Below are 27888 nucleotides of genomic sequence, written 5' to 3' on the forward strand. Positions count from 1 at the left end.
TACTGATGAATCAAACGGCTCCATGATAACATGCTGGTGGAATTAAGCATTGAGTAAAAGAGCCAGAACAACATAACATTTACTTGGTTTCCAAGTGGGAAACTAGTGGAATTTTACTGTCACAAAAATGTAGAAAATCTTGGAAAAAACTGCAGGCGTTAAACCCAGAAAGATGAATGCACTTATTTGGATTAATCTAGATGCTGTGTGGAAAAATTGTGCCTTAAATTCATACCCCCCAAAAATAATTCTTGAATAATGTATGGTTTTGAATCAATACAGCTTGTAATGGCTCATACAAGACTGTTTCTTCAGCTGATGAAAATCCTCAAGGTCTTGATTTCATTTTTATAATAATGGAAAGGAGAAATAAAAACTATCTAGCAAAGACAGCGTGGTAAGGACAGCATTTCAGCTTATCTCCAAGTGTAGTGTCTTTCTTACAGCAGTGCAGGGACTTTTTAAAAATCTATTTTAAACATGAGCTCCTGGAGTTAAGTGATATTTTCTGTGTAGGAATTTGTTCTGAGGATTATAGATCAGAACCTTTAACAGCCCTGGACTCTCCAATACGGTGCTTGCACTGAATGGGCATACATCTCCTTTCTCTTCACTCCAGAGGCTGGCTGGTGAATAGACCTATATGTGCGCATACACATACGGACACACAGACATGCACACATTTATGATGCATTGCTGTAATGTTATGCCATTTATGTATACGTGTGTGTGTATAAATATAAAATAATATACAATAGTGTATATAATTGCTGGAAAATTGCACAATCCAGAAAGCTGAGATCACTCTGATCTCCTCTGAATGGTGCTGCTAAAACCTGAAAACCATCGCCTGTTCTCCAGGGCTTTACTTCCCTGTTGGCTAACACTAGGCTTGCTGGTAGGTGGGGAAAAATTTGGCTCCAAAGCCAGGCATGATCTCCTTGCCAAACAAGAGCTCAGGTTCAGATGGGGCACGTGGGGTGGGTGGAAAATGATGTGTGCTTCATAGAAACTATTAATTATCAACTCCCTGAAACTGATAGGATTGTCATCAAAATAACTGGCAGCGTGCAGGGATATTTTAATCATTTAGAAAATGCTGAAAATCCCGCTGGCTTTCCCCCAGTGCTCGTGGTTAGATTATGTATGAGGTTTTTGACATTATTTCCCTTGAAGAGCCAGAGATTACGTAAGAGGCCTGGCAGCCTATAAAAATGTCCTCACTCAGCACGGGCAGGAACCAGGTTAGGCTTCTTCGAAGGCAGCTGAAGCTTGTAGATGCACAGAAAAAAATTAAATCTGGGGAGAAATTACTTCTCTGGGAGACAGCTGCTAAGATCACCTTGCATCAAAATGTTTCTAACTTTTTCTTCTGATGGTATTCCCAGTTGGACGGAAAGCATCTGAATCTGCTTGGATCATGAGGAAGATGAAATATTCCTGGGCAGCCTTTGCAGGAAGAGGCAGCAAGTGGGAGAAAATGGCTGGGGAAAATGCAAGGATGCTGCCCAAGGCCACGCATGAGGAAAGAAAGAAGCAGGAAGCGAAGAGGAGAGGGAAACTGAAAACCATGGCAGGCAAATTACTAAAGTCCGTGGCTAGTGGGAAAGAGGCAGCGGAGGAGAAGGCTGGCAGTGAGGATGTGGCAGGGAATTTGCTGAAGACAGCAACCAGTAGGAAGGGAGAAGAGGGAGAGATGCCTGCAGGTAACCTTGAAGTTATCTCTGGGTCCAGTCCTGGACCTTCTCTGCCTCTTCCAGCCCTGCAGGCTCTTGGTTTCATTAGCTTCTAGAGTAGGTGCTTTGCGCTTTCCTCCTCTCCATCCTTCACCCAAGTTCTTGTCCTTTCTGAACTGTATGCTTGCTCCTCCGGAAACGTCTGTATTTTGCTTTCCCTTTGCCTCACAAGTATTTCTTTTTGCTGTTCTTATTTTTATCCCTGCAAAGACTCCTGATGTGTCTTGTGAGAAAGACGAGGTATGTGTGACTGACACCCTGTCGGGTGTGACTGTGCTGTTCTTCCACAGATGGGGAGGGGGAGGTAAGTTGTACATGGGTTAATTGTACCAAGTAAATGTTTCCTGAGTGTTACAGGTATCGAGGCAGGATGAGTGCAGCTTGCTAGACCCTCCTGAGCAGCTTGCCCATTGCTTTGCTGAAGATCCTTGCATCCAGTCTTCTCCATTTTGTGTCACATTCCTCTCTCCAGTCCTGTTTGATATAAGTCTTAGTACACAGACGAGGTGTTTTCATAGGGGAAAGTGAAGGATAAAGGTGAAAGATAATGGAAGCTCATGCTCTTTCATTCTTCACTCTAGCCCCAAAGCTGTATCCTGAATTGATTTCAGGGTCCGACTGCCTCTGGCCTTGCTTAACTTTTCCCTGGGTTCTCAACAAGTTTGATTTTTCCTCTAGGTGCTGCTCCAGATACCTTTGGGCAAATCTTCTTAACCCTTTGTTGCTCATTTTTGTCATCTGTAAAATGCACAGGAAAAAAACGCAGTTCTGTGCAGCTGTTGTGAGATTACATTTAACTCTTACTGGTGGGCTGGGTGTGATGGGTAAGATACTTTGGAAACAAACAGCTGTGAAAGACTTCTTCCAACTTCTGAACTTTAAAGATTTCATAACTGCCTTGACGGAGTGTCTGGTGATTAGGGCAGTGGCTCAGTCACCACAGCTTCTTGCAGACATGGAAGTCATGGGGAGTTACATGAATCCCCATTGCTGAGATGCTGCAGATAGGTAGCCCACCTTATGGTTTTCACCTTTGGGCAAAATAGCACGCATAGTCATTTGGCCTAGTTAAAAAGCTCTGGCAAAGAGAGGGCCCTGGACTGCACTGAGCAGTCTCAGTCCAAGACAAGAGCTCGCTGGCAGGAGTGACACCCTCTGTGTAGCCATGCCAGACTGAGCAGGTGGGGGGGACCTTACAAGAGAGTTTGCAGCACTTTGGTCCTGCCAAGGCTTCTGTAGAGAAGACAGAGGATTCCTTCTAGGCTTGACTTTCAGCTGTTGGCTTTCAGATGTCCTTTCTGTAATGCTTTTCTTCTGGACAAAAGATATATTCCTTAAGGAAAGATTGTCATTATTGAACCCGCATTGCCCACATGAGGAGGTCTACTGGGATGATGACAGAAAGCTGCAGAAGACTAGGCTGCAGGCTAAGTTAGCCTGGAGGAGAAAGGATGGAAGAAAGAGAGAGGAAAGTAAGTGCTTGCCCTGAGGAAACTGAGAGGTGCTAGTGCTAGACCTTAAGTGAGGTGATCCTGAGTAGATCCTGAGGAATTTTGGGGTACATATAAACTACATACTTCAGGACTCAGATATTAAAGTGATGGGTCCTAATAGAGGAGCGAACAAACATCAAGTTGTCTTGTTACTCTCTCTATTGCAGAGGAAACCATCTGTGAACTAATTGAGCAAGGAAAATTTTTTGAAGCTTGTGATCATATTTATGACCTGGAGCATTCTGGAAATGATGGTGTGGGAAAATCTGAATCACTTTATATGCTACTGGCTGAACGAATGTGGACTGTGGTGGGAGAAGCACTCAGTGGAAGCGGTAGGATGTTCCTGGAGCTGTTGCAGTCGGTGGGGGAATCACTGAAGTGGCAGAAGCAGAAGGAGGCAGAGTGGCTTGGCAGCAGCCAAGAGATGGAGTCTGTTTCCACCTGGAGTCCAAACTTCTGGAGGAAAGATCTGGAGGAAAAACTAATACAGTACATGACAGCCCAGATTCCCCAGTTTGGGTCCTCTAGTAACACAGACAAGACTGCACTACACCAGCATCTGAGTCAGCTGGAAATGACATTTCTCCCCAGCCTGGAGCACAGAAGTGATGTCTTCAAGGAAGCCGGACTGCTTGTCACCTATGCCCGCTGCTGTCATGCCTCTTTGTCTTCTCACCTTTCCACACTTACTGACAGTAACCATTTCAGCTTCAGCCAATGTCTTTCAGTTTATGAATGGGGCCTTAAAAAGTACAAAAGGTATGTTTGAAGGACTTCTTTTCATCTACATTTTTTCTATGTCTCAGTTCATCAGTTCTGAGCACATCCCTGCTTCTTGTTAACGCAATGATGCTCAGGACTCTTGGTGAGTTTAGACTTGCCCACTGTCTGTTTTGTTTTCTGTGCTCTCACAATCAGAGCCTTTTTTCATTGCAATACTGCCTCTTTCTAAATCCTTAGTATTGGGCTCCGGGGTTTACCTGAGATAGGCAGGTATTTCTCTGCTGGATTCCTGTTGGACATGCACAGTGTCCTGCTTTCTTGAACAATTTCTTTTCTCACATTAAGCCTTTTTTAGCAAGGTCCATAATACTCTGATTACTCCAAAATAATTTTCTCTTGCCTTTTTTGTCAGCGTGGTGCTCTGCGGACTTCTCTTGTTGTCTCCTTGGTTCTCTTGCTGCTTTATCTGGCTTGTAGTTTGACCAGTTGTTTCCATATTTCCTGCATTAGTGTTCAGATCACAGGAAAAACACATAGCAGATCATTAAAATCCTGCCCAAGTCTTGGAAAACGGATGTGGCTTTCCCCATGATCTGAAGAGCGGCACATCTGGGACCTTTTGGCCCAATGTGAATTCAAAGCCTGTGGGTATCATCAAAGCCAGAAGTTTTCTTGTGATTTCTTTTTGTATGACAGTGGTAGATGAGGTGTTTGATTCTCTGTGTCCATGGTTACTTTGCTACTCGACAGCTCCAATCTACTTATGTCCTAATAGTTTTCAGCCCTTTTGGGTTATTTGATTGCTTCCATCCAAGCCTAGAGCTTCTATGTTCTTTGTATTAATTACACTTGTAAACCCTTGATTAGCTCATGAGCAGTTCTTCAGGTGGGCTCTTCCCCTCACCAGCTCCCAAAGGAGGGAGGCAGGGTAGTGGGTACATCCTGGTGCATGCTGTCCTCAGACACATGGGAGCCATGTGGCCAGGATGCATCCCTTCTACTGCTACTTTTATGGGTTTAAAATGGTAAAACTTTGGGTTTAGATAAGAGTAATGGATTGGTGAAATATTGAAAACTTACACGAAATTGGAGGTGAATAATTATATAATGTAAATATATAATGAAAAGCTCGAAGATAGGAAAAAATGTAAGTGTTATGCAAATGCTGAATTCCTTCAAGAAAAAAAACCAGCAAGAGCAGCTTGTGACTGTATTACGGTCAGAAGGTAGTGAAGAAAGTGGAAATGAGAAGAACAGAGATGCCAGATGTAAATGTTTGGATTTTCCTCTCCGAATACAGTTACAACCTTAATGAAAGCTCTAGTGTAGATGCAGTTGTCCTGCTATATAGCTGCTTTTTGTCCATTCAGAGAGAATATGTGACGCTTGTAAAATTGTGCATCCATGCAAGTGTGTTTGGGTCACTCTGCCCAAGCCTGAGGAGGAATTCAGCAGCAGGACTGAGGGAAGGGGAGAGAGAAATGGTGAGCAAAAAGTGTAATTTGGGCAGCAAATATAGGAAGAAGGAAAAGAAACGGCACAAAAGAATAGCTGGCAAAAGGGCATGGTAAAGATCAGCTACCACGTTGTGGCTGCCCCAACTGCTGGGTGCTTGCAGGGCACCCCATTTGCTTAGCATGAGGCCGTGGTGCCAAGCAGGGGGTGCCAGGCGGGTGATGGGCTGTGGACCAGCGGGAAGTTGCCCTTCTGGCTGAGCTCTTGTTTCTGTACGCAGTGGCAGCGAGACATGTCTGAGACCCAGGGAGACCCCCCAACACAGCCTTTCCCTTGGTGTACAGTGTCTCATGTGGATTATATTGAAGACTGAGGAAAAGTTACTTGCGGTCACCCGGGTAAGAACTCAGGAGTTTTACCCCAATCTGCCTGTTTTATTCCCATGGTTTTAAAATAAGTAATGCCTTTGTTAAATTAGCTGCTCTCTTGCTAGCTGAGCCAGCTCTGCTCAGGTGTGCGTGAGCCCCAAGGTCTCCATCTTGGCCGAGTTTCATTGCAGAGCCCAGGTGTGAAGATCCATGACTGTTTTCTGCCAAAGGGATGCTGCCCTGTCCTTGCTCCTTAGCAAAGAGATGCTGAGACATTTGCAAATCTCTGTTCATCCCATTGCTGCGCCTTCAAAGTGCTGCATTCTACTCTGCTCAGAAGCCAATGTATCTGGAGGAAAGGGAAGCTATGCGTGAAATCCACTTCCTTATTGAGGGCCATTTCAAGATGCTGCTCATCTCACCAGCTGTTAATGAACCCACAGTGTGCAACAGTTGGTTTTTTTATAGCCCCTTTGCCTCAGCTGTGCAGGATATTGAGGCTGCTGGATTTGTCTGTATGTGGACCCCTCACAGCCCTTTCCAGCCTGCTGGATGCTGCTGAGGTTATAGCAAAGATTATTTCCAGAGCCCAGCATAAGAAATTGTGCAGCTGGTGCACCCTGGCACAGCCCTCCTGTAAGGTCAGAGCAGGGCATCCTGCCTTGCGATCCCACAGGTGACCTCAGCTCCAGGGCTGCGGGATCTCCTTCTTTTCTCAGCAAAGCTTCCCTTTTGAAGAATGCTGTCTCAGTGTGTGGAATACAAACGAAGCAGGGAAGATGCATTGTAGCAACGGGGAGCTCCAGAGGAAATCATGCTATTTGGAAAACTCAGCGGGGCCTTTTAGATTCAGCTAAAGCTGAAATGCAGCAGCAGGAGTTACCACACTCATCTCTCTCGCTTTCCCTTTCCACCAGCCTCAGGGGAGCAAAGGAGGGGAAATTCCATGGCAAACTGCTGAATCACTCCAGGGAAAGTACTCTAAATTGCAGAGATTTTCCTCAAGACCTATTCCCTGAAGGAGAACAGGAAGGTAGTCACAAACATGGGAGTAGAGGTGCCAGCTGGTGACAATATGCTTAAAACCTACTGATTTCAGTGTTTAACATAAAGCATCTTTATGGGCTATTTCTGATCGTTACCCTGGGGAAGACCACATGTTCTTAAGGTCTGGTTTTAGCACTTATTTCAGTGAAGGAGATTACTTTACTCAAGGTAGTGCTAGTGAGGTTATCTTAGAGCATGTCACTGAGTCATTGACAAATCCTTACAGATGCTGACTAACAGTGATCGAGAATTTAACTCTTTTTTTTTTTAGTTTCCTCTAAGGTAATGGCTGGAGAAAGCTTTTGTTTAACCATGGGCTTTCTGCTTTCCTGATCTACCACGCGCTGAGCAGGCTCATGTAGATCTGGCAGTGGTTATGCGCTCTTGTGCCATGCTGCCCTGAGTTGGCTGCATTTTTGCCTGCCACCTTGGATCTGGAAGCATTACAGCTCTACATGGTGCCACATTGTACAGGGAGAACAGAGCTGGAATTGCTGGAGAGTGTGGTGCAGCAGTGTTCCAGCTCACTTCGAACCTGTCCAGTTTAGGACCAGCTCCAGTTTCAAGCTAATGAGCTTAAGTGGACATGAGCTGACTCCATATGGAAAAATTATAGATGCCTCCTCACTCAGCTCAGTGGCATAGCTTATAAAACCTGCTTTATCCCTCTATTTCTTTTTCCAGGATACTCCAGCCCTTCATTATTCCAAGTATACAGGAAGCTGCTATTGAGCAAATACCCTGTCAGTTATCTCTGAGCAATTGTAATATATAATTGTGACTGTAAATCACATGGTGCAGGTTTTGCCACTTCAATGGATGACTAAATTTTTCTGAATGAAAAGAGACTGACCAGAATAAGCCATGGTCTGCTTTGCCTATGAATACCTGGCTTGTCACTGGGAATGCCAGCCTGATATCTGTGCAAACTAAAAGCACTTTAAACAGAAATGAGCAATGAGAACTGTGACCACATCTGAAGGTTCTGAGAGCTCAGACGCCACGTGGGGTTCAAAACCACTTCCAAACATCACTGTGGGGAACTTGGCCAGCTCTGCCTGCAGGCGGTGTTCCCTCAGCCCGAACACTTCTAGGGCAAAGGGGCTTTGCGCCTTTTGAGGTTGCAGGGTTGGTGAACTGAAAATGAGGGTGCCATCGACTGGGTTTTTGATCCGTCACCCCTGCCCTTGCTGTACTGGGGAATTTGACATGAGTGCAAGGCAAACTTTCCAGCATGATGCCAGGGTTAATTCTGATACTGGGAGGTAGAAAATGAACTTTCTGTCCCCTGATTCTGCAGCCTCAGCTCAAAACTGGCTCTTTGTCCAAAACCGGAGATGGCAGGACTGGACATGCATACCTGGACAAAAGCTCGAGGAGGGTTTAGACTGACCTGCAAAGGATCGCTTGGGTCTGTGACTTCTTCCCTCCCTCCCTCCCTTCCTCTATTTTTTCAAGTAGACGAAAGGAGGACTGAGAAGTTCATGTGCTTTGGAGAATTTGGGCCGAGGACCTGTTGCTACCCAAACAAATAAGGCTGTGCAGTTGTTCTGCCCACCTTCCTGCCGGTCTGTCAGTGGTGCGCTCCCACCCGTGTTGAGCCTCTTAGCGAATTTTGACCGCATTTGATAACGATGTAAAGGTCTCAAGGATGTTAAATTCTTGCATGTTTTAAAACAGCAGCTGGTCAGATGAGGGACCCAAGTTATAACTCAGCCCCTTGTGTTTTCCAAGAGGAAGCTGTTGGCTGGGCAGTCAGCACCGGCGGGCTGGCCATCCATGGATCTGAAGCTTTTACAGCATGGGGTACTATGTCTTGGTCAGACAGGGAGGGACAAGGAGGAAACTTGAGGTTATTTATGGGCCTGTTTGTTATAGCAGAAATTCTGGTCCTCTCCACGTTGGAGCTTTGGTGCCTGAGGTGCTGGTGTCACCATGAGAACTACAAACAAGCAAGCTCATGCTAATTCAGACACATCATCTGATCCAAAGCAACTAAGTACAGTGGCTCAACAAGTTATTGCCTTGCAGTTACTAACTAAATGCGTGCTTTGTCCCACTGGGGAGCAAGACCTTCATGTTGGCTTAAGCTGACACATTTTACTGTGCAACTGGGGCAGGCTAGAAGTGTTTGTGCAGCTCGGCTGGGATGTGCTATCTCAGCACATCGTGTTCACACAATTGCTCGCAGTCAGGTGATGGCACTCGGAGGAAAGGAATTTTTCTTGGGTTGTTTACAACTGCTTTTTTGTCTTTGATTAACACTTTTCAATGAGTATGGCAAAGCAGTTGTTTTGAATATACTTTTGATGAAATTCTTCAGTGACAGCCACAAATTTCCTAATTCATCAGCTAGAAAAGAACAAAGACAAAAATGGAAGATCAGACTTTACATTCTTTTTATTTCCTTGGAGGAGGATGCAGAAATGAAAGAATAAATAAGCGAGCCAGGCTTTTGAGTTTAAAGCTTCTATAAAGGTCAGATCATGTTTTAAGCAATGAGCCCTTTCTCTGCAGTGTTAGTTTTGTTTTTACAGTCCATTCAAAATAACACAAGCCAGCCAAGTCTTGGGAAATTTCCCATCATGCAGCCTCAGGGGGCTCATCTCACCATGACAGTAGCTCTAAACACTAACCCGACTCCTCTTTGGACTCACAAGTCCCTGGCTTAAGTGAGGGAATGCTTTTAATTAACGCTGGCTGGTTTATGTGGGTGCCGGTTGTAGCTAGGAAGGGTGGAAAATCTCAGCTACAGTAGCTGGCTGCACAGAGTTGTGTCTAAGTGTTGTTTTGCTTTGTGGGCGCCTTCATTTGAGCTAAGCTAACTAGGGAAGACTGTAGATAACCCAAGCTGACACTGGGATGAAAGGAAGCTGCAAATCATTTAAACTCAAACAAACAATGTAGAACAAAACAGAACAATGTTATTAGGTCAGCTGGAAAATAGCCAGGCTTTGGGTTAAACAAGATGGCCAAAAAATGGAGGCAGAAATTCATCCAGTCCAAATGCATAATGAGAAGCTGGGAAACCTAACTCATTATGAATGCCATTGTATCTCAACTGTTCTTTTTTCTTTTCTTTTAATATTTAGAAGGAAGTAGGGAAAGCCCTGAAAGAAGCCTTTGATATTGGGAAACCCCCTTGTGCAGATGCTGCAGTCATTCAGGTAAACCGGGGGGAACTGAAAAGCTCTTGTATTTTGGGGCAGTCCTGTTTTTGCACACAAGTACATAGGTATTTGGCAAGACCCAGTTTTGTGTGTCATGGGCTAAGCTTGGTGTGTTAAAAGCTTGCCAGTTATCTGCTGTACTTAAACTGCATCTGTTTGCTCCCAAATCTGTTTTTCTCTTGTGCATATATGAAGAAAACTAAACTAACTAAAAAAGGATGAGCCTGAGATTAGCTGATTCAAGCTGCAATTGCATTTTCATATATGCACTTGGATTTTTGTATAACCTTTTAGAAAGTCATGGTGTACGTTAACCGATCTGCTCTGTGTGCGTTCTGCAGAGCACTTTTATAAAAGCAGCAAGAGTTGCCAAGCCATGTAGGTCCCCATATCTGGCAGTGCAAATGCAGGCAGCTTGCTCCCTGCTTATGTGCTGGGTACAGCTGCGACTGCTGCCCTGATGGGTTAGGCAGCACAAGGGACTACTTCAGAGCACAGCAAAGCTGAGTGCTCAAAGGGCATTGCAGAAGCACACTCTGCTGATTTATGAGTAGTACATACCATGGCCAGAGGGTGTTTGGATCAAGACCCACAGAAGGCTTAAAATAAATCCTGGAGTTTACATGTGGAGTTACACTCAAGTGATGCTAGAGATCAGGGGCAGATTGTGGGCTGCCGTGACTGTATCTTTCTTGTCCTGTGCCACCACCCCAGTGGCAATCCTGTTTCAGGTCATGAGAGAGGGAAGTAGCCCCATGGTCATTTGGGATGGCAGACAACCTCACACACCCTGTTGGAGGCTGGTAGTAGGCATTGCAGATCAACAGCAGCTGGCCTTCCTTGTGAGGATACAGCTTTAGCTGGCAAAACCTGGCTTTTCTGGCCGAACTCAGACCCAGGCACCAAGTACAGAGCTCACAGAGGGGACTGCTCCCTCATCACCTTGCCATATGCCCGCTGGAGCAGTGATGTACTCAGTGATGTACCTGTGCTAGGGTGGCTTTTAGCCACCAAGCTGGCATTTTTTTTTCCTGCTTCTGGCTGACAGAGCAAAGGTTTCTAACAGGGACCAGGCCAAAGCCTGGTTTGAATGCTGTTGTCATATCTGCAACATCTGGCCATGCTTCAGCACGAGTGGTTTTGCTCTATTGTGTATGTAACTGACAGGTTTGAATGCTCTGGGGTAGGTGATGGAAAAGGCTGGATAAATAGGCAAGCCTTATGAAATTACCGCCTCCTCAATTTTCTCAGGCTGTCACTTAAAGATCAGATAGAAAATGAACGAGGTGTCATGGAAACTCATCAGCCATGGTTTCCTGACTCTTTGGGGTGGCATATTTTATCCTGTCCCTTTGGGTGAACTTTTACATCTGTTGTGAGCAGTGGAAAAAGCCATTCACGATGTGAGTCACCCTTTGTCTCTGGCTGATGCTTCCCAGAGCACCGGGAGAGCACAGCGTATGAGTCCATCTGTCTCCTTTTATCCATCTGGCTCTCCTCCCCTTGCAAGCTTTTGTTTCCACAGAGCAACTAATGGGCAGCATTAAGTTGCCACCTGCTCAAGCCTGCCCAATATGGGGTGGATTTTTAGCTGTCTGGCACAGCCCACCTCCTGCAGGCACCTGGGCCACCCAACTGGGGTCAGTGGGGCGAGACAGGCGCTGTGGGGTTTAACACACATTGCCGTGTCAGGCGTGAGCAGTGGTGGCTGGGAAGAAGACACCCGTCTTCCTCAGGCATCACTGGTGGAGACCCTGGCAGAGGCACAGGGCACACACAGCTGCCTAATCTTTTTTTTAGCATCTGCACCCAAATTTATCTGAGAGGGTGAATCATGCAGAAGTGCAGGTGCTCCCTCAGATGGCAGGTCTTTGCATGAACTGAGCTGCTAGACTGGACATTGCTAGCACAGAACATCTGTAGGGACAGGCTTTCCCCCAAGTGCAGGACTTGGCTCCAGCCTGTTGACTGCAATGAAAGCAGCAGTGGCAAAGGTGTAGGATCAGGCATTAAAATCAGGCTCCTAAAAAATTCTTTTATTTCCACAAGGGCTCTCAAAACTGGAACAGAAGTCGTTGCCTAGATGGCAGAGGGATTTGCAGTGGAGTGAGGGATGGGATATATTCCTGTTCACTGCATAGGGAAAAATTACTTTGGCCCATTCTCCTCTCATGCCTTGAAATCCACAGATACTAAGAGAGAAGACGGAGGCTGCCTGGCGTGTCAGTGAGAGCCTGAGTGAGAAGGTGGAAGCTGTGTGCCTGGAGGAGTGCTTGATGTTCCTGGAGAGGTAGGAGGGATGCTGTTTTCCTCCTTGGCATGTCCTCAGTGCTCAAAAGTAAGAAATCCTGATGAAGCGACTGGTGATGCTGTGTTTACCTGGATCTGCCATTGCCCTTTTTCGTTTGATGGCTGTTTCCCATCAAGCTGCTACCGGAGAGACAGCGCTTCACTGCTCTTTATGTGCTCGGTGTTTGCTGTTGGACTAAAGCTGAGGGAGCACCTGGACTTGCCTGGACAGGTTAAAGCCTTGGGGGATGTTTATTCTGGAGAGGCTCAAACCTTAAAAACAACCAGAAAGAAGGGCAGCCGCGTGGCCAGTGCCCAGGCTTGGCCCTTCCTACCCTGGCTGCACTTCCCAGGCATGGTGCTTTCTGCTGGCTCCCTGGGAGGGTGAGGAGCTCTGCTCTGTCCTGCTTCTCAGAGGAGGACGAATGTCTTCTTCTCATGTTCTGCCCTCTCTCCACTTCTGGCTCCCTTTATCTGCTTTTTGTTCTTGGGCATCTCCCTCCCTGTGTACCTCCTGCAGCAGAAAATGCCAGTACTGCTGGTTGTAGGTGAATGTTTCAGAAGGAGGTTTGATTTAAGATCCTTGGCCCTTCACATTATGAGAGAAAGGAAATTCCTATAAAACAGAGTTATCCAGGAACCATTTCTGAGACTGAACTTGTGATGAAGCAGTCGATAGACTTTGTGGGTTATTCATACATGCTGAGGCGTTATTCTGCAGCTTTATCGGCAAAGCCTGAGTTGCTTCCCAGAAGCAAGTGTTGCAGCAACAGCAATGGTAAAGTGAACCTCCTGCCTCTCGATCCCTAGCAGTGGCGCCCAGGCAGCTCAAGGGCTCTCCCTGTGCTGTTCCTGTGCTCTTTTTCCTTGCCAGCTGGGCAGGACAGAGACCGTCTTTGTCCTGCTGTAGATCCCACCTTGGGAGTGAAACTGTGTGTGCTGAAAAGACAAATAATCACAGAATATTTCTTCCATTTGCTGCTGGGCTAATGCTGTCAGATGCGTTATGGAGCACACCAGCTTAAAGATACGTCTTCCTGTTTTAATTTAGCTATGAAAATGAAGTAAGAAGCTTTCTCCAGCTCGATGGCTGCCCAGGGATCTGCAGCAGCTTACGAATCTTGGAGAACTGCTGCATTCTCAGGTTAGAAACCAGACCCTAGTGGCATGGGAAGCAAAATGAATTTTCTGCTTTCTGATCTTCTTCTAACTCTGCTATGGTGTCAGCCTTGCCTCCCGCTGGATCTGGTCATCCAACCCCATGCACCCCAACCCTTAAGCATGGAGGTAGCCAGCTGCAGTCAGCAAGACCCCTTCAGAGCTGCCCTGGCTGCCCCAGCGAGAGGGAGACTCAGGTGGGGGCTGTGCCTGTGGCCAGGGCCAGGACTGCTGTGTCGGCAGCACCATACTGCTGCTTCTCGAGGCTCCCAGGCCCTGCAGGCGCAGGGGCCATAGCATGTGGTCCAGCATCTTGCTCTTCCTGGTACCCGCGACCCTGAGCAGGAGGCAGGCAGCAGTGCCATGTTGCATGTGGGGACGTTATCCTGGCCAACCCTGCTGTGTGCTGCGATGTGGTTCCTTTCCCTGGCCTGATTCTCCTTCATTAGGAAAGCCTCGTAAATGTTGCATTGAGATGCATGTGCTAGTGCACTTCAAGGTAAGCCCAAGCTTAAGTGAGTGCTTTGCTGAGTGAAACCCAGTTGAACATGCCAGGCTTTCCTTGGGGTTGCTAGGAAGGAGGGAAGCAATAAAGCACAGAAGGGTGGGGGAGGGTGTTTGCACCTACGAGCTAATTTCAGAAGTGCTTGCAGCGATGGAGAAAACAAGGTTGCTTCTCTTCTTCCTGTGTAAAATTATCTGGGGATCTCTGGAGTCAGCAAAATGCCCAGATCCAGCATATGCACAGTGCTTACTTGACATCGGAGCCTTGCGTTGAGCCTAGGTAGCTGTTTTATTTGTTGTATTTGCATGTTGCTGATGCTGGATCCTAGACTGAATACTTATGAGGCTCTTTTATGTAATTCTTTACAGTGATACTGAGAATGAAGTTACACACTGAGCTTTTGCAGAAAGTAAAATGTCTGGTTTCAAGCTGGTGGTCATTTTAACTAGGATTTGCTGACTTGAAGAATGTTCTGATGGAAAATAATTGTTTGTCTTGTATTTGTAGGGTGTTGGAGGCACACAGGGTGCTCACCCAGCTTCCATTTATCAAGGCCACTTCATGTGTACTCATTTTTGAAAATACTAAAATTTTTACTTATCAAAGATCACTAGTGATGGGTACAAGCGGCATTTGTGTACATTGAGCTTTTGTGTCCTTGTCGCAGCATCTTAATGAGACCCTTCCAAAAGATGAGTGCACATATGTGGGTCACTGAGCTAGTCCTGGACCTGGTCTGTTCAATTACCCAGGCAGTCGTGTTTGTTACCATAGGAAGAATTTTGATCTGAGAGAATAGCCTGATTTGATCTGATCAATACTTTCCATATCCTTTTTTTTTTTTTTTTTACAGAATTGTCTGGCATAAGCTAACATACATTTGCAGTGCCAGCACTGGTCAGGATGTTAAGGTAAATGGATTTCTGGACAGGATGGAAGATGAGATTTCGGGGCATTTTCTGCAGGCTGTCACTTCTAAAGTCAAGGTATGGGAGACCCATGTTAACACTGAATATTTTCAGACTGTAGGGCAGGCACGCACTTCACTCTCATGTCCTGATTTGGAAAGGGTGAGACCATAGTTTGATCTTCATGCCCAGTACCCTCCTCTGCCTTGTCTGAAGCTGTATATTGACAGCTTTGTCTTTTCCGGTTTTTAGGATCCCAGTTCCACTGTTTGTAGTATTTGCTGTTGTGCTACAAATGGGTACCCCATGGTGCCCCTGGGCACCCAGACCCCAAGGGTTGAACTTCATCTGATACCTACTCATCCCCAGCAGCTGGGCATCTTCTCGGGGCAGTGGTAACTCACAGAGCCCAAGGCTGTGGTGCGTAGTCAGGATGTAGAGAAGGCTGACCAGAAATGGATCCCTCGCTTGGGATAAGTTTCCCTCCCTTCGTACTTTCTGATATCAGACTATTAGCCCAGACACCCACCTTCATATTCTGGGCTTCATGTCTAGGTAACGCACAATTGCAGGCTCCTAATAATGTGTGGTGTTCTGTGTTTCCTTGGGAAGCTCCCCCGAGCATCTTCAGGCTCATTGCACAGGCTCCCTCAAGCATGCTGAAGGCAGCAAAAGGAAAATAACAAAAGAAACTTTGGCCACACTGTGCAGTTTTGGTCTCCAGAGCTCACTGCCAGCCTGTCCCATGGGCCCACGTGTCGAGACAGGAGCTGCGGGTGGTTCTGACAGGGAACATGGACAACCCTGGGAAGAAACAGCAGATCTAGGGCTCAGATTTTCAGTCCTTCTTTGGATGTGTTGACACAGGCTTTGAATCATGAAAGACAGAGTTTATCCCCTGCCTGCCTGCTAAATGATTCTTATACTTTCCCATTGAATAAGAGGCAACAGCCATGCTGGGAGCAGGATGCCAAAGCAGAAGGGTGCAGAATGGCTGGCTCTTCCTGCACTCCTCATCTTCTGGGGCACGTTTTACATAGTCCCTGGATCAGAGCTATTGCCACCCATTTTTCATAGTTGTTGGTCTTCCAGGTTTGGGCTTAAGAATGTAATACATCCTTCCTGAGTTTGAATTGTTTCTTTCTTTCATGTTTTGCTTTTCTTTGAAATGAAGGCACAGGATGCTGCAGCTCGTGGAGGAGTCTGTTTCCGAGAGCAGAAAGAGCAAAAGCACAATAATCCGTGTCTCTCTTCTGTGCAGTGTCTCTACATGTGCACCCTTTGACTCTGTCCCTTTTCCTCAGGGAACACTGAAGGAGCACTTCAAAAAGTGTGACAGTGGTTTTTACCACATCCTTGAATCCTTAAAGCAAAGCTTTTTGGCATTTGGGAAGAAAAAAACAGACACGTATGAGGTAAGAAGTAAGTAAGAAAGTAAGAACAAGGTATTACTCAGGAAATCACTACAACTAGTCCTTGAACCTCTGGATGGCACAGTATTTGAACATTAATCCAAAGTACAATTTTGTCTGTTGTTAAAATGGCTTTTAAAGATCTAGTGGTCTCAGTCCAGTTCCTCCATCCAACAGAGTTGGCTATCTTCTTCACTGTGACAGCTAGGCCCTTTCTGTAATCTCAGCAGGGAAACCAAGAAGTGAAGAAATGTGGAAATGGAAAGTACCTCCCAAATACAGAGGGGGAGCATTGAGCCATCTCTCATCCTACCATTGCCCCAATACCATTGTATTGGAAATCTCAGCTTCTAATGTGCTTCAACCTTAGTTGTAAGGAATATTTATCCCTTTGACAGAGAGTGGACACATGGAGAGGTGAAAGGCCCAGATCTGCAAAGGACATAGTCTCTCAAGCACAGTTAAATATGCCAGGCTTGGCAAAGAACAACCTCACAGAGTACCCAAGTTTTTTCACCTTTACAGTAGCCTAAACAATTTGTCTAGAGTCTCACAACACCCTTGAGTCTGTCTCTTCGGCAATGAGATTGGTGCTTGGGGTAACCTCTTTTGCACACAGGTTGGATTTGCTGCTGCTACCTGTGCCGCATATGTGCCCCTAAGCACTGGACTCCTTTTCTCTTACCCTACCAGGTCTGCAGGCTCTTTGTCAGTGCCGATTTTAATTAACATTTTGAAATGTGGAAAAAAGTAATGGAACAGAAAAAATTAGGAGCTATTCTGCTGTTGTTCAGAGCCTGTCACTGGACATTATGTCACATTAGTGCTGGGGCAAGCAGCAGCTTGATGGTGGAGTGCTGTGCCAGAGCTATCTGTCTCTTGCTTTGTCTGTTTTGGAAAGGGCTGGGGATTTCCTGTACCTTTGGACTGCAGCCTAAAACTGCTCTGATTTCAATTGCTAATGAAAATGTGGTTTCTGTGCAGCAGCCCATCTCCCCTTAGAAAGGCTTACCCTCCCTTCCCCTTTCAGGCACTTCATGGTCTCGGCACTGGGGTTTCTCAGCAGGTAGTGAGTGGCTCAGAGATGCCCAGGTGACTTCTCTGTGCCCAGTCACAACTGTGTGCCCAAGGGTATGGCCCTGGGACATGTCTAGTGGGGATGCTCCAGGGAGGCTGGATCTGGCTTTGTCGGTAGTCCAAGCTGTCCCCAGGTGATGTGTTTCTTAGCTTGGAGCTAAGCCAAGTGTCACTGCTGCTCTGAAGTGTGAGTGACCTCTGGCTCAGCTAACTGGTCCCATTGTTTTTGGTTGGATGTCTCCACACTTATCATCAATGTTTATGTCATCAACATACAGCTTGGAGGTAGGTACTCCATGTGTTAGACCAGGCATTTTAAAGGGATACTTAAGCAAAGAAATGGGACAGCCATCCTATATCCTCTGTCTACACTGGTCAGAGTCCTATAGGTATGAGCTGATCCTTGCTCAGTACAGGGAAGTTACTCTGTGTGTATTTGCTCTGGAACAGGCCCTGGTCAAGGCTGTCAACACCATCATTATTACAGAATATGTGCAGGCCCTCCTGACCACTTCCAGGAAACCATCTTCTGTGCAGAGGAGGATGATTGTCAGCAAGATAGAAGAAGATCATAGGATGATGCAAACCGTCTTTAAAGAGTGCTTAGTAAGTCTTTGATATGGTTACCGTTTTGGTCTCCGTCATCAAGAACAGTACCAGCAGAGGAAGAGGCTCTGAAAGCAACAGAAAAGCTTAAGAGGTCTTACCACAGTGGTATCCAGCTTCACAGAAATGACAATCAGATGTGCTGATGGCCCTTCTGATCTGCCAGAAGCTGTTAGTTTATAGTTTTGAAATGTGTGACTAGAGGAGGCAAGTTTTGCACTCCTGCCACTGTAATAAGAATGAGGCGCGCTCCTCTGAGCCGGTGAGACAGCTCCAAAGCTGTCAGCTCCCCCAGGCAAGACTTTGGTACATGGCATGGGGGGTGCAGATGAGGAAGAGCTGTGTTCCCCTTGAGCCTCTGGAGTGATGAACTAAATCAGCTGCTCCACATCTTCACCTTCTCCGTGGATTGCCCTGTACGGCTACTCCTCCCTGGACATGGGGTATTCATTGTTACCCCTCCATCCAGCCTCCTCCCTCCCTGCAGGCCCTTCCCAGCCCCTCAGAGCTGGGCTGATGGCTGCATGAGCCATTTCCCTGTGCTGCAGTCTTTCCTCAAGGGCGGAAACATGCTGATGCTGTTGTGGTTGGTGACGGTTACAGGGGACAGCGAGTCTTCCTGCAGGGGTAAACACCTCACACCATTAGGAGGTAAAGATGCATTGCAGAAGGGATAGCTTGGGTGTAAAAGCAGAGCCACACCTTTGAAGAAAACTTGTGGAAAAATGGTAGGTCTGATTTGCAGAAGCAACTTCGGAAGCTTAAAAAAGCCTCTCTGCCTAATTCATAATCCTGTGTAATTGGCAGTACTGCACACAGCATCTGCGGATGCCACCAGGCTGTCACATGGGTCCCTTGATTAGCCAAGGGCAAGGACTGCAATGCCAGCAGCATACCCGACTGTGGTCGCTCCAGCCGGAGAATTGGGGCCATGCAATGTCCCCTGCCACAGCTCTTTTGCAAATGCAGGCTGAGAATACCCAGGCATAGCACTTTGTAAGAGGCTGGACTGAGAATCACATTAACAGTTGCAAGGTCAGTCTGGTAACAGGACTCAGATGTGACAGAGCAGATAAAAACCTTGGGTTTATTGGTTTTAATAATTTCATAAATTCTGAGTCATTCTCATGACTTGTGAATTTAAGTGCTAGGGACTAGAAATCTATTTTCTCCCAGATGAGCTGCCCTGCAAGTCATTTGTCAGCAATCCTTACTTTGTCCAAAGAATAAAATGAGATCAAAATGATTGTCTGTAGGCTCCTCTAAAAATCTCTCAGACTCATTACAATTAATGCATTAGTTTCATGGTGGAAAGCTGGAAGCTGCCAGTGCTTTTAGCTGAAGACCCACCTCTCCTGGAGTGATCAATCACAGACAAGTCAATGCTTTGAGCAGTCGAGCCATTGGGAATAGCAGGAGGATTCTCTAATCTTAACTCTGAAGTTTACCAGTAATGCTGTGCTCAGCATCAGCTTTGGATGTAATGTGCAAGGAAAGCTGGTTTTATAGTGTAAAGGAGATACAGGAAATCTAATTATCTACTAACACCCCTACATTCAGCTTGGGTGAAAAAATTTTGCATCTAGTTGGCACTGTTTCCCTTGCATCCCCAGTCTGTTTGCTTTCTTACTTGATGTGGGAGCACCGAAAACCTCGGGAAGGAAACTTGTAAGTGATTTGCAGGGGACAGCCTGATCCTCAGTCAAATGAGGTACACGGTTATGCATGCAAAATATGTACTCTGCTGCAGACTGAATTTATCGTGCAGTTGCTGCACAGGCTGCACCTGCTCCCTGCCCTGCTCTGCCCTCTCTTCAGGCTCTTCCTTCCCCTCCGTCCTCAAAACACATTGGGAAATACCTTGCTTCTCTCCGCGGAGCAGTACGTGTCAAAGACACTTAAGCACTGCTGACAAGACACCTCTTTTTTGTCCTTTTAGATTGCAGGCTATTTACCTCTGACCTTGCCTGTCTATATAATGCTTAACTAAATCTGACACCTTCAAATTAATTAACATTTTGTAATAGTGAGCTTGCCAAGTATGAAGCTATACAGTATTGGTACCTTAGGAGCTGAGTACAGCTTGTGCGCTGTGCAGAGCTAGACTTGCTGTGTGTCTGCAGTGCAGAGGAAGAGAAAGAAGGCTGTCTTCGAATATTACTATTATTTTAAATTTAACTTCAATGTGGAGGTGATCCACACCGAGAATGTGGCCTGCTGTTTCTCATGCCCCGTGGAGATCAGGGGAACCTGGGCTTCTCCTGCCCCAGTTTGGCAGCCTGTTCTCCAGGTTTGCTTTGTCACAGAGTCTCTGTTGACGTGATGGCATCAATAATTCAGGGAAGCAATTTAATCGCATTACTGCACCGTTGAAAAATGTGAACAAGGCCTGAAGCTCTCTCTTGGCAGTTCATCTGCATTCTGCTTCCTCAGGCTTTGCTAAAAATGCTGTGTGTTTCTTGATGAGGCTTTCTTCTTCTGTGTCCTCCAGTTTAGGGGGAGCTGACCATATGCAGCATGTACCAGCGATGTCATATCCTTTACAGTGTCCAGCCCTGCTTCCCATTTTTTTTGTTTTTCTGTTAGAGGAACTGTGTCATAGACTCATAGAATCATAGAATGGTTTGGGTTGGAAGGGACCTTAAAGATCATCTAGTTCCAACCCCCCTGCCATGGGCAGGGACACCTTCCACTAGACCAGGTTGCTCAAAGCCCCGTCCAACCTGGCCTTGGACACTTCCAGGGATGGTGTCCCCTCACCCTTTCCCCAAGGTCAGTTTTCTGTCCCTGGGCTTGCTCGAGGGCAGCAGAAATGTCATCATGTCTGGCCAACAGAGCTTGTTTTCACATAGGCACAGGGCTGTGCTTACCTCTGGAAGCAAACCACTTCCCAAAGGGCAAAATGGCCTTGAGAGGACAGGCGATGTAGGGAAAAATGAGGTACATTTGCCCACTTTGCCCAAGGAAATGCAGGAGTGGATTCTGCGCTGCTGAAGGTAGTTGCCCAGCTGCCCTGGAAACAGTCTGTGGCTACACTCCAGTTTCTTTTCTCCTACCCTGGAGGGAAAACAGGCTTCTATACATGCACAGACAGTCCTGCAAAGCTCCTAACCCATACAGTGAGATCCCCAGTCTGATACGAGTCCAGCTCTTTAATGTTGTATGCTGCTTGCCTTATCCTGAACACACCTTTGCTTCTCTCCCCAGGGTCCTGCAGCTGGTCCCCTCAAGGATCCTATAAAAGCAATTTTAGAACTTATTCAAACTTCCGATGCTGAGGGGATGAAAATAGCCCTTCTGCCCATTCTCAAAGAATTTCCTGATCTAAGGTAAGGTCTTTTATTGGTTTGACTTCTGTAGTTTCTTACATGATTACTTGCCACCAGAAGACCTATAGCAATATTAGTCCTGCAATACCTTTTGCAGTGTGCTGAGCCAGGCACAATGCTTACCTCTGAATGCACTTGGTGCTGCCTATTTGCAGATGCTGATTAACATGGTTTATGACTTTGCCAGACATTAACCAGTGGAGTTGAGATGTCCTTCTGTAAAGGTGAAGGATGGATGAAATGGCTGTCAACAAAGCAGGAATGCTGTGGAAAAATACTACCCGAATAGACAATTTACAGGCACATGTGTGCCAAACGTAGGTTTCAAGAACATCCTTAACTCAGGCGTTTCATAACTTCCAAGCACTTGGCTTTTGGATTTAATGCTTCACCGATCCTTTTCTAGGTATAACTATTTCCACAAAATCCTAGGTGTGTTCAGCAAGAATATATACTTCCATTTCTCACAGGAAGCTGTTAACAAAAATGAAACCCAACTTTTATTAGGAAGGTGAGATGTTAGCTAACTACGTTTGTTCCAAAGTCTGTGATTTACTACATCTATCTTTTGTTCTGATGTCTTATGCTACTGACTGTATTTTTCCAAGTTAACATGATTACAGTTTAGAGCACTCTGTCACAGGATGCTGTGAAGGCCAAAAGTGTGAATAGCTTCAAATGGGGAGCAGGCAATTTGTGGTAGATAATTATTTCAGTGCCTATTCAACATGACAGTCATGATATAACCCCCAGCGAAGGAAGTCCCTAAACTGCACACTGCCAGAAGCAAAAAACCAGAAAGACAAAGAGAGATCATGTTATGCTTCATCTGGTTTCTATATTCTTTTCTTAAGCATTTACTACTTTTGAAGATGCTATTAAGCTAAAAAGCTGCTTATCTGATACAGCATAGCAATTCTTATTCTCTTACTATATTTATACACACACATATAAATAGTAATACATATATATATATAACCATATATTTATAGAGAGAGATATATATAGTATAGGAAGTGGGCATAGGAAGTACTCAGAATAATATTCTTTTGATCCAGATCTCAGAGGAGGTCACTGTTCTTGATTTCAGCAGATTCCCATATGTTTAAAACTGTTTGGCTCGGATACCTTTGCCCTGTTTGTTAATCAGACTAATATAGCGTGGCCCCGCTCAGCAAAGCAATGCTATGTAGAACAAAAATCCTATAGCCTTCTAGATGAGCAATAAGTAGCTCCATCTGAGGGGAGAAAAGATACAAAAAATGCTTCCAAATGGTCAAATGCAGAGTTACCCGAAACCTATTATGGCAGATACAGATCTTTTTCTTGGAGAAACCTGAGGTGAAGATTTCCAAAGTTTCACGGGGATGCTGTGTGCACTGGGCTTGGGACCCGTGAGCTCAGCCTTATCCCACACAGCTCTTGTGACACAGCCGCCTCCTTGTTAGGTGGCCAAAGGGTGTCAAAAAGCAGCTCAGCAGCTTCTGATCTTTGGTCTGTTCCAGCAAAACTGAGTAATAGGAAGCAATCTTTTTTCCTTGACTCGTTCACTGACCTGCCCTCTTATCCTTTTGGAAAGGAAGGAACATCTGAGTGCAGTGCTGGACATCAAAGACTCGCTCAGCCGAGAAGACAGAGCTGCTCTCTTGAAGGCATTTCATGATAACTGCAGGGAATCAGAAACAGAACCAAACTTGCTTTTTGCAGATATAGAAGTAAATCCTAGAAAATATGGACTCTGTGGATGCTTCTGCTGTTAGCAAAGGTAGGGGTGTGTGTGAGCGTGCTTGTGTGTAATACGTGTACCTGCAAAGGCGTAGGCATTCCTGCTTACAGGGAGGTGGAACGACTATGGCTGTAGCATTACCTCCCTGAGGTCCTCGTTGCTGTATACGCTGGTTCTTTCCCTCTCTCCGCTTGCAAATTTCAACATCATGAAGCATTGTGTTGTAGGCAGTGCGGGGTGCCAAATGCTTAGATATGTGATTCAGGTTACAGAAAGGACAAAGGAGAAGACAGGGCTTTTCCTCCCCGTCCTTCGCTCCTATCTGTGTGTCCCTGCAGCAAGGTCTCTCCGCAGCATCCCCTCCCTCCCAGCTCTTACCATGTGTGCATGGGCAGGGTCTCCCAGGCAAGCGCTGCTGTCTCCTGGCAGGGCATGCTGAGGGATTTTCTCCTCTGTGGTCCTCCTGCTTCCCTGGCGCTGAGGGGAAGGATATGTGAGCCCCACTGCTGCTCCCTCCATGAGAGCTGTATTAATTAAACTGGGCTCGGTCCTGTTCAGGTGACTGTGCCGTGTTGTGAGCACCAAAGGAGAGTGTGCCCTCTCCTTGCTGGCAGCAGCAGACGGTGGCAGAAGGGAGGAGGGGTAAAAGTCAGATGGATGACTGTCACTGTAAGGTCTTAAATCCCCTGGCGTGAATTGCCAGGGCTCATTTGGAGCACCTGCAATCTCCTTTCAGTTTCCCAAGGGATTCCTTTGCAGTCACAGATTGGGGATTTTTTTGGGGGGGTAAGCTGCAGCAGATCTTGAAACTAAGCAGGTCCTCATGGTTTCAAAATACTTCTTAGTGGAGAATGTGCAGCTGTTTGCTTCAATTTAAGTAATCTGCAACTTCTTTCAGGTCCAAATGTGTCCAGCTCCAGCTCAGAGTCAGAGAATTTTGTTTTATCTTTGCCAGGCCAGAGCCCTTGGCTATCAGAAATAGTCCCCCTCAGTTAATATTTACAGGTTACCACCAGTCACCTTCTGTTGTATAGGCTGACTAGCCTGAGTATCTCAGGTTGAGAAGCACAGTCCCTTTCTACCTCCTCCTCCGCTCTCCAGTGTCACCATTTATTTATAGTTCCCCATGTTAGCAGATCAGGGATGTGTTACGCAGGGCTCTGACCTGGGCCTCCAGGCACAAGCAGACAGCGGGCTACCCTGGTAGCAGGGAGAGAAAGCAATTAGAGAAACAGTTAATAAGCACACAAGCTTTCCCCTCCTAACAAGAACTGATATACTGATATAATGAACTGGCTATCAGCCACCCACTTTTTATACTCTCCTTTAAAGAAATTACCCATGGCATCACCTTCACCTTAGAATAGGTATTCAGGAACATGTTTTTAAAACACTGTAAGTCACTTAATCTCCTATTTGCTGAAATCCCCTGGGTAAATGGGCTCCCAAATCCCAGAAGACCTGGCTGAGTCTGCAGTGTGGTAGAAGCACGTGTGTAGCACAGGTTGGTAGCCTCACCCGAGCTCAGGGGTAGCAGTAATGGTGAAATCAGTTATGGCATGTGCTTAAAGGAAGGTCACCTTCCTCCTTCCATCCCAGCCCTGCAATTTTGCTGCCACTCTTGGAGGTGTGACCTGCAGGTACATCGGGAATCATCTGCTTTCTCCCAGCCAGGAACAAAATAGTTTTGCGTGTTTGTCCCTTCTGTATGAAGAGGTGGGAGCACTTTGGAAAAGTGTTATCTTTGATTATTTCATGTTAGCATGAAGTGACCTCCTGTCCTGCTTTTGGCTGGGGTAGAGTTAATTTTCTTCCTAGTAGCTGGTATAGTGTTATATTTTGGGTTCAGTATGAGAAGAATGTTGATAACACACTGATGTTTTCAGTTGTTGCTAAGTCTATTTATACTAAGTCAAGGATTTTTCAGCTTCTCATGCCAGCCAGCAAGAAGGCTGGAGGGGCACAAGAAGTTGGGAGGGGACACAGCCAGGACAGCTGACCCAAACCGGCCAAAGGGGTATTCCATACCATGTGACGTCATGCCCAGTATATAAACTGGGGGGAGTTGGCCTGGGGAGATCACTGCTCAGGAACTAACTGGGCATCGGTCAGCAAGTGGTGAGCAACTGCATTGTGCATCACTTATTTTGTATATTCCAACCCTTTTATTAGTATTGTCATTTTATTATTATTATTATCATTATTAGTTTCTTCCTTTCTGTTCCATTAAACTGTTTTTATCCCAACCCATAAGTTTCACCTTTTTTTTCCCAATTCTCTCCCCCGTCCCACTGGCTGGGGGGGATTGAGTGAGCAGCTGCGTGGTGCTTAGTTACTGGCTGGGGTTAAACCACAACACCTCCCAGAAGACGGGTGAGCAGGTTTGGCTAGAGTGGGCAGGGACCAGCAGGGATGCTGCCCACGGCTGTGGGCCCATGGATTGTTAGCCAGAGTAGCCCAGGAACTAGAGATTTTCAGCAGGTAAATGTTGATACAGCTTCATGCAAGAGTCTGTGCACAGGAGGGATGTTTTTGCTGTTTGACTCTTGCATGTGTTCTGACAAGTGCTATTTAATTACCCAGCTTTTATCTTGCTTTCCCTCAGGCCTGCTGTGAGAAACATGAGGTCTCGCTCCCATGTGGCAGCATCTGCAATCACAGTTCCTTGAAAGCCTCAGGGACCCGTGCAGCCGGGTGCACAAAGCCTGACAGCTATGGAAGATACAATTCCCACCTGACAGCTATGGAAGATACAAATCCCGCACTTTTGCAGGAAAACCACGTGGCCCAAATCCTAATCTTCTATGCAAAGTCCAGGCGGAAGATGAATGGGATATGGCAGAAAGACATTCCTTCAAAATTTGCTAGAGATTGCCGCTTAGCTGAGTCCTGCTGGTTATTCCCAGGATGTGGCATGGTGGTGTGTGGAGGAGGAGGAAGGTTCCCCCTCACCAAATTTCTCTGTTTCCATCCCTCGTTTCATGCAATCTCACATGAAACCAGGGACTACTGCACCACATGGTGTCTTAGCAGATGACATGGCATCGCAACCTTCCCCAGGGACCCAGGACCCTCCGTTAGGGAATCCTGCCTAGCCCATGGTGCTAGCGGTGCCTGTGGGTTTGGGCACCTGGATCCACCCCCTGAAGCCTGACCTGCACCAGGAGGGGTGCAGACAGAGCTGCCTCTTCCCTCGCTCCCCACACAAGAAGACTGTGACCTGCTTTGGGGGCAACCTGCCATGGTGCCAGCTGTGGGATGGGAAGCTCTTCCCATGTGATTTTTACAGCTGACTCTGGAGCAGAGTCTTGCATTCATTTTCATACCTCAGTTACTGGAAATTTCCTCTTGGAGAGGGAATTGCCTCATGGGAAGCAGGCAGTGAAAGGAGCTGTTTGTCCCAGCCTCCAGGCAAGGTCTGTGCTGTTTTCAGATGTAAATAGGCAGTTCCGCCGGGAAAACGCTGACTTTTCTTCCCAGTTATCTATGGACTGGTCACAACCTCCAAGCTGGATTTGGTTCAAGGCCCTCCTTTGCTATTGTGTTAATATAGGCCATTACTGCTCCTGGCTGGCCGTGTAAACAAGCAAAAAAGCTCTGCTACCTCAGACGTGCCAGTGCTTTTCTGAGCAGCCATTCCCCCTCAAATCTGCTTCCCTAACAAGAAAAGGGGCAAATTTGTGCATAACCCGTCAATGTGCGAGGCGGGGGACGTGCCAGGCCCCGGGAAAGCGCAGACTCAGGTGGGTGCTGCCACCCTCTGCAGTGCCGTGCCGTCACCCCAGGGACGCGGGTGTCTTGGCTCAGAGGCAGCTTGTCCGTGGACGGGGTCCTGTGAGCTTGACAGGAGCCGGGGCAGGTTTATACCTGTCATGAGCTTTGCTCCTGGCACAGCGCTGAGCGTGAGGTGAGTGGCAGAGAAGCGGGAAAGAACAGGCTGCTCCATCGGCAGGGAGTCCTCTGTGGGCTTTTGGGGCACCATGAGACCTCGGCATCGATACACTCCTCACATCATTAATGGGCAGCGAGAGCGTCCCATGGCCTGCCTGCCCTTCCTGACTGCACGTCTGCTTCAAAGGCCCAGCTCCTGTGTCCCTTGCACTTTATAGCTGTCCATTGCAGCTTCAGTGAGACTTTTCCTGGGATGTGGGGAGGCTGGAAGAGCTGGCGGAGCTGCAGCCTGGCCGGGTGGACGCGGGTCGGGCTGTGGGGCTGGGTGGACGCCTGCCCTCCAAAGGGTGCCAGCCCTGCTGGGCATGCTGGGCCAGTCACCCTCCCCTCCTGCCTAATTGCACGTTTTTTTCAAGGGCGGGAAAGGATGACAGACCCGACTGCGACAGCAGGGTCAGAGTCAGCCTCTGCCGATGGGGATTTCAAGCAGCAAGCCTTCCAGAGAAAATAAATAAAACCCCCTTTGACATTTCGATCACGGTTGGGCTAAAAATAATCCCACAGCATGCGGACGGCTCCTGCCACGTACATGTCGATGTCTATGTACGTCTCTGCCATTTGACATTCGCAGTCAGACGAGGGTATATTCTGCTTGCATGCAGTGTCTGGGAGCCGTGGGGGATGCCGGGCTTGCCACCATCGACCCTGCGGCTGAGCTGGGTGAGGACAAGCCCCGCGCCATCACGGCTGCCGCTGCGCCTGTCCTCGCTGGGTGGGCAGGGGACAGGCAGCACCTTCTGTTCTGTGCGTTCTGTTCTGGGCGGAGAAGCACCGCTTTCGATGAGGTTTCTTAGCAGCAAGTTTCTGCACCCTGTGTGTAGCATCCAGTCATGGAGAGGGCAAATAAAGACTTGAGTTTGTCCATGTGGTTTAGGGCTGGCGGCACACAGGAGGTTTTCCAGAGCCGGAGGGCCCAGGGACGTTGGCTGGGG

The 27888-nt window shown here is 47.0% G+C and overlaps 1 protein-coding gene and 1 long non-coding RNA gene across 5 annotated transcripts; one reads left to right on the forward strand and one right to left on the reverse strand.

The window, feature by feature from the left end:
- The first annotated feature begins 1276 nt into the window (after positions 1 to 1276).
- LOC115338583 lies at positions 1277 to 27820 on the forward strand. Of its 4 annotated transcripts, XM_030007228.1 has the most exons (12): positions 1277 to 1706; positions 3397 to 3991; positions 5691 to 5808; positions 9918 to 9992; positions 12185 to 12285; positions 13336 to 13428; positions 14801 to 14933; positions 16160 to 16270; positions 17795 to 17950; positions 21158 to 21279; positions 22859 to 23044; positions 25611 to 27820. In XM_030007228.1, the coding sequence occupies exons 1-11, from the start codon at positions 1376 to 1378 to the stop codon at positions 23037 to 23039; spliced, it is 2016 nt and encodes a 671-aa protein (XP_029863088.1). In that variant the 5' UTR covers positions 1277 to 1375; the 3' UTR covers positions 23040 to 23044; positions 25611 to 27820. The 4 variants fall into 4 exon arrangements, with proteins under 4 accessions (XP_029863088.1, XP_029863090.1, XP_029863089.1 ...); XM_030007230.1 differs by lacking the exon at positions 17795 to 17950; XM_030007229.1 differs by lacking the exon at positions 13336 to 13428.
- On the reverse strand, positions 22095 to 24048 carry LOC115338584. Its single transcript, XR_003922437.1, has 2 exons — positions 23384 to 24048; positions 22095 to 22945 (listed from the first exon to the last, which is right to left on the reverse strand). It is a non-coding gene; the product is annotated as an uncharacterized LOC115338584 (long non-coding RNA).
- Positions 27821 to 27888: the final 68 nt, after the last annotated feature.

The sequence above is a fragment of the Aquila chrysaetos genome, chromosome 2 (genome assembly GCF_900496995.4).
Source record: "Aquila chrysaetos chrysaetos chromosome 2, bAquChr1.4, whole genome shotgun sequence".
In the NCBI taxonomy this organism is placed as follows: domain Eukaryota; kingdom Metazoa; phylum Chordata; class Aves; order Accipitriformes; family Accipitridae; genus Aquila; species Aquila chrysaetos.